This window comes from Phoenix dactylifera, chromosome 4, assembly GCF_009389715.1.
Source record: "Phoenix dactylifera cultivar Barhee BC4 chromosome 4, palm_55x_up_171113_PBpolish2nd_filt_p, whole genome shotgun sequence".
Classification (NCBI taxonomy): Eukaryota; Viridiplantae; Streptophyta; class Magnoliopsida; order Arecales; family Arecaceae; genus Phoenix; species Phoenix dactylifera.
In genome coordinates this window covers 15427169-15431509 of record NC_052395.1, presented here as the reverse complement: position 1 = coordinate 15431509, position 4341 = coordinate 15427169, and the positions used below count along the sequence as shown (strand labels likewise).

The 4341-nt window shown below is 42.1% G+C and overlaps 1 protein-coding gene across 2 annotated transcripts; it reads right to left on the bottom strand.

The window, feature by feature from the left end:
- Window positions 1–336: 336 nt before the first annotated feature.
- Window positions 337–3785, bottom strand: LOC103696520. 2 transcript variants are annotated; one of them, XM_008778178.4, is made up of 3 exons: window positions 3703–3785; window positions 1776–2366; window positions 337–1621 (listed from the first exon to the last, which is right to left on the bottom strand). In XM_008778178.4, the coding sequence occupies exons 2-3, from the start codon at window positions 2351–2353 to the stop codon at window positions 631–633; spliced, it is 1569 nt and encodes a 522-aa protein (XP_008776400.2). In that variant the 5' UTR covers window positions 2354–2366; window positions 3703–3785; the 3' UTR covers window positions 337–630. The 2 variants fall into 2 exon arrangements, with proteins under 2 accessions (XP_008776400.2, XP_026656727.2); XM_026800926.2 differs by lacking the exon at window positions 3703–3785 and adding an exon at window positions 3179–3196.
- Window positions 3786–4341: the final 556 nt, after the last annotated feature.

Below are 4341 nucleotides of genomic sequence, written 5' to 3'. Positions count from 1 at the left end.
TGGCTTTAGAACATCTTTCGCAAAGCTTAGACAGTTTTTGGTGAGCTAATTGAAGTTCATGCTCTTCTTCCTCTGTTAGAGGGTCTGGCATTGAAGGAGTTAAATAGAGAGGGCTGGAATTGGAGAAGATGGGAAAAGAGAGTGGCTTCCATGGAAGATGGAATGATGGGTCCTTTTGCTCCCATCTTAGTAAGTCACTTATCCTTTCAAGCAATAAGATAGGGCAAAGAGCCGTGCTCTTTACACAGATACTGACCGAGGTCGGCAAAAAATAAGGCTAGAAATGAAAATAAGTTAAATTATTAGAGGGAACCCGTAATCTTCATTGACACAATAAGTTTTGGCAACAAGGAACATAACATTCATTGAATATTTTTCCAAGAGTAAATACTTGTTGATGCTCGGTTACAAATTGCTGGCTTCATCCAAAGATAAAATCATCCAAAGCACCTCTAGCCTAAGCTACTAACTAGACGATAAGGTGGTTCAAGGAGGAGAATATAAGTTGATAACCCCATTCCCCACTACACCCTTAATTATTCCAACTAAAGATAAACTAGAAACTACCAAACCAAACCAAACTCTTATTCGAAGCATACCATGCACACATAGGCACGCAAGACTGACTCTTTAAAGTTCGTCGTGGTCACGGTCAGCATCAGGTTTAGTGTGACTGTGAATGTCAAGACCACGATTTTTGCGAGGCAAGATGCTATGTAAAGAGGGCCAATTGGGAAGGATTTTTTTTATGCCACCAATGATGTAGTCATCTGTGGTAGCGGGAGCAAAGTTGATGAGTGCGTAGGAATCTCCTTTGAATAGGTATGCCTCTTTAGTCCTGTGCGAAGCAAACGCTGCATCAATTCCACTTTCAAAGATGGTATTTTTCAAACTAGCAAAGCCTTGAGTGATGAGACGGATGGCGATGAGGTGGGAATCAGAACCGTAGTTTATAAGAGCGTATTGGTTGCCTTTGAAGAGGTAAGCTTCATATCTTGCTGTTGACTCAAATGCGGCGTCTACACCACTTTCGAACACCTTCCCTTTGAAGAAGGGGAACATCGCAGTGATGGTCATTGGGCCTTTGATTATCTTGTCATTTGTGGTGCCTGGTGCGTAGTTTATCTGTGCACAGAGATTCCCAGAGAAGACGAATGCTTCATCGCTATCATAAGACCCAAAAGCACAGTCTATTCCATGTTCTGCAAAGGCTGTGCCTGCAAGGGATGGATACCCATCGCAGATAAGAAGTGGTCCATTCAGCACCTTATCGTCTGTCGTGCCTGGAGCATAGTCCAGTAGCACATACTCGTTCTTCATGAATAGATAGGCTTCATTTGTACGAGACGAACGGAAAGCAGCATCTATGTAGCTCTCAAAGTTAGCCACGCTGCCAGCATACCAATCGGTGGGGTCAGAGTCGGTGGACACTTGTCGTTTCTCTCGTCGGGAGGCAGCATCGGATCGCCGAATTCTAATGGTTAGAGGCGCCCTCCTACCATTTTGATCACAGTAATCAAATATTGGCCTCCGAATGTTGAGCAACCTTGGTGGATGCGATTGGGGATTATAGTTCCCATTTATTGTTATCACGTTATCTACTCTCTCCCGCCTTGTATACCTGCATGCATCGCACAAGTGTCGTAACGTAAACCATCAATTTTGACTTTGCAATATACGAATCTGTTATCTCACTAATATATTAAACATATCTAAACAAAATAATTTGTAGTCAATTAAAGTGGATACGAAGAAATATTGAAGTGCAAGGTCACCTCCCGTCAGCAATGAGCCTAAAGCGTTGGGCAGATCGAATGTATTGAGGGGCGATGCCGGCAACAAAGCAGACCTCGTCTTGGGCAGGGTATTGGTAACGATCGCCAAGAGTCTCAGCAACCCAAATGCCACCAGGAGCACATATCTCGTATCGATATACTTCATTCTCAGTCTCGTTGTCGAGGCTTGGATGCCAACCGCTGTTAAGCGTGGTGCTAACGAAGGCGTGGGTGGTAGGCCGTCTGGAATCAAGAGGCCTACCGCCATGATGGACGTAGCGATCCAGATTGTAATAGACCTCGTCAGGAGTGTTTTCTTGACGCCTTGCTTGGAATCCATTCTGAAAGACGTCCTGATAGGGAGTAAGATCCCAGCGAAAGACATGGCGGAGGATGTCTCCTTCTCCGCTGCTGCTTCTGTACACGATGTCAGGCAGAAGGGGATTTCCTTCTGGATGGCAATTAAAGAAGTAAACGGTTTCTACCAAACATTGAGCTGCAAGCTCGTCTTCTTCATTGACGGGTTGAGGGAAGTTTGCTGCACATCCTCTCCATGGTGAATTCGGCGAGATCGACATTTTCTTCTCTCACCTGTAAATTAATTTAAAAGTGATATCATTGCCAACATTCCTTTTGAGTTAAAAAGAATGAATGAAAATGCACTCTTCATTCATGCATGGCAACAAACATCGATCACCAAAATCCCGAGTGTCATTACCGATCATGGCATGAGTGTGTATATATATATATATATATATATATATATATATATATATATGCATTTGTGTATGCGTATGTGTATGTGTATACATGTATATGTATATGTGTATATATTCATAATTAATTTATTCTTTGCCCCCCTAGTTTCTTGAGTTGAGCTATGTTAAAAAGTTTTTAAAAAATATATTTTTATTAAAAAAACAATGTTAATGATATAGATTGGTCTTAAGACATATTATCTTGTACCTGATCCTTTTGGATGTGGCTCTTTGGATAGCCCTCTATACGTGTTATTAAAATTATGATTAAATTTTACTAATTTTTAAAATGAAAATGTATTAACATACTTATGCAAAAAGTATAATGGTCAAAGTGTATTATTCTGTTTGTAGCTGAGGATATTTAGAAGGATATCCATGTAAGAAAGAAAAAAAGGTTGACGCTCCACACTTGTGTGCTGGGAGTGCTCCGGACTCCTATAGTCCAACCTTCACACCAAGTGGGCTGGAGTCCTCTCGACTCCTGTAGTATAGATATTGCACCGAGTGTTTGGTCAAATATCATACGAAAACCATGGTATGATCTTGCATCCAATTATCAATATGATAAAACTTCAACCAGAGTCAACACGAGCTTAATTAAAACTAACATCAACATGAGACAAAAACATAAAACTACATCACCTTAATCGGAATAAAACCCAACAAACTTTGATGATCAATGAAAGGAGAGGTTTGTGGGCTAGAATCGATAGATTGAAATTTGTCTTGACACGACGGAAACTTGAGGGACGAGGGGTATATATATAGTGGTTAAGCTTTAGCCACAAACCACGTGGGACGTCGTAAGACAAGGTTTTCGAGGATTGGAATAACAACATGCGTGCAGAAATAAATGTGTGAAATGTGTGGAGGGAAAGACTGAAAGGGTGGAAAGGCCGGAGAAAAATGAGAAAAATGGGAAATAAAGGAGAGATTTGATTTGGAGAGTAGAAGAAAATTTTTTTTCTGAAATTATTCATCACACTTACAATAATAAAATATAATTTTTATCAATTTTCAAGATAGAATTTTTTCCCTCCATGGGTTACATATCATTTCTAACCTCAAGAAATCTAGATTCCTACTAATAATCAATTAAATATCTAAAAACCGTAAGCACGTAATTTAATAATTTTAAAATTAGAGAAGTAAATAAAGAAAAATACCTTGAGAGAAAATTTAGGAGCCTTTTCTGCTGCTAATGGGAAAGAGGAATAGATCGATGGGACATTGAAGGGTTGGTGCGTTATTTGTAGCCGCAAGCCTGCAATCAACGACAACTTTTGTTAAGAGGACAGCAGGTGAGGTTACCGCCATGCCCCGCGGCCCCCACCCTCTAATAGACACCGAGACACGTGAAACGTGGAGGTAGGACGTCGGCTTCGAGTGGAAGTTTACCACAACGTACCAGCAGAAAAGGTCAGAGTCGGCCCAATTGAAACGTGACACGTGGATGGGGAGGAATCACTTTGAGTGAAAGTTTTGGTGCAGACATGAGTATGGGACCATCTATTATGCGGAATCACGATCCTCGGTGTGATTACCGACGGGGAGGAATCGCTTTGCAATAACTGGGAGATAACGACCGGCCACGTCGGTAGGTGGCCGGTGCTTATCGCCCCTAGGGACTTCCTGTGACACCACGTGGACTCCCTACCCCATCTCGTGATTCACACTCCGGACGTGGCCGGTGCTTATCGCCCCTAGGGACTTCTTGTGACACCACGTGGACCCCCTCCCCCATCTCGTGATTCACGCTCCGGTGCCATCATGCCCCTTCCATGATGCATGCTATCGCCGCCCAT

Excerpts from the sequence above, each read along its gene's own strand:
- LOC103696520 (XM_008778178.4), bottom strand. The coding sequence starts at position 2,353 with ATGTCGATCTCGCCGAATTCACCATGGAGAGGATGTGCAGCAAACTTC. Across the intron at positions 1,622-1,775 it reads AGGCTCATTGCTGACGGGAG|GTATACAAGGCGGGAGAGAG; the intron begins GTGACCTTGCAC and ends CGATGCATGCAG.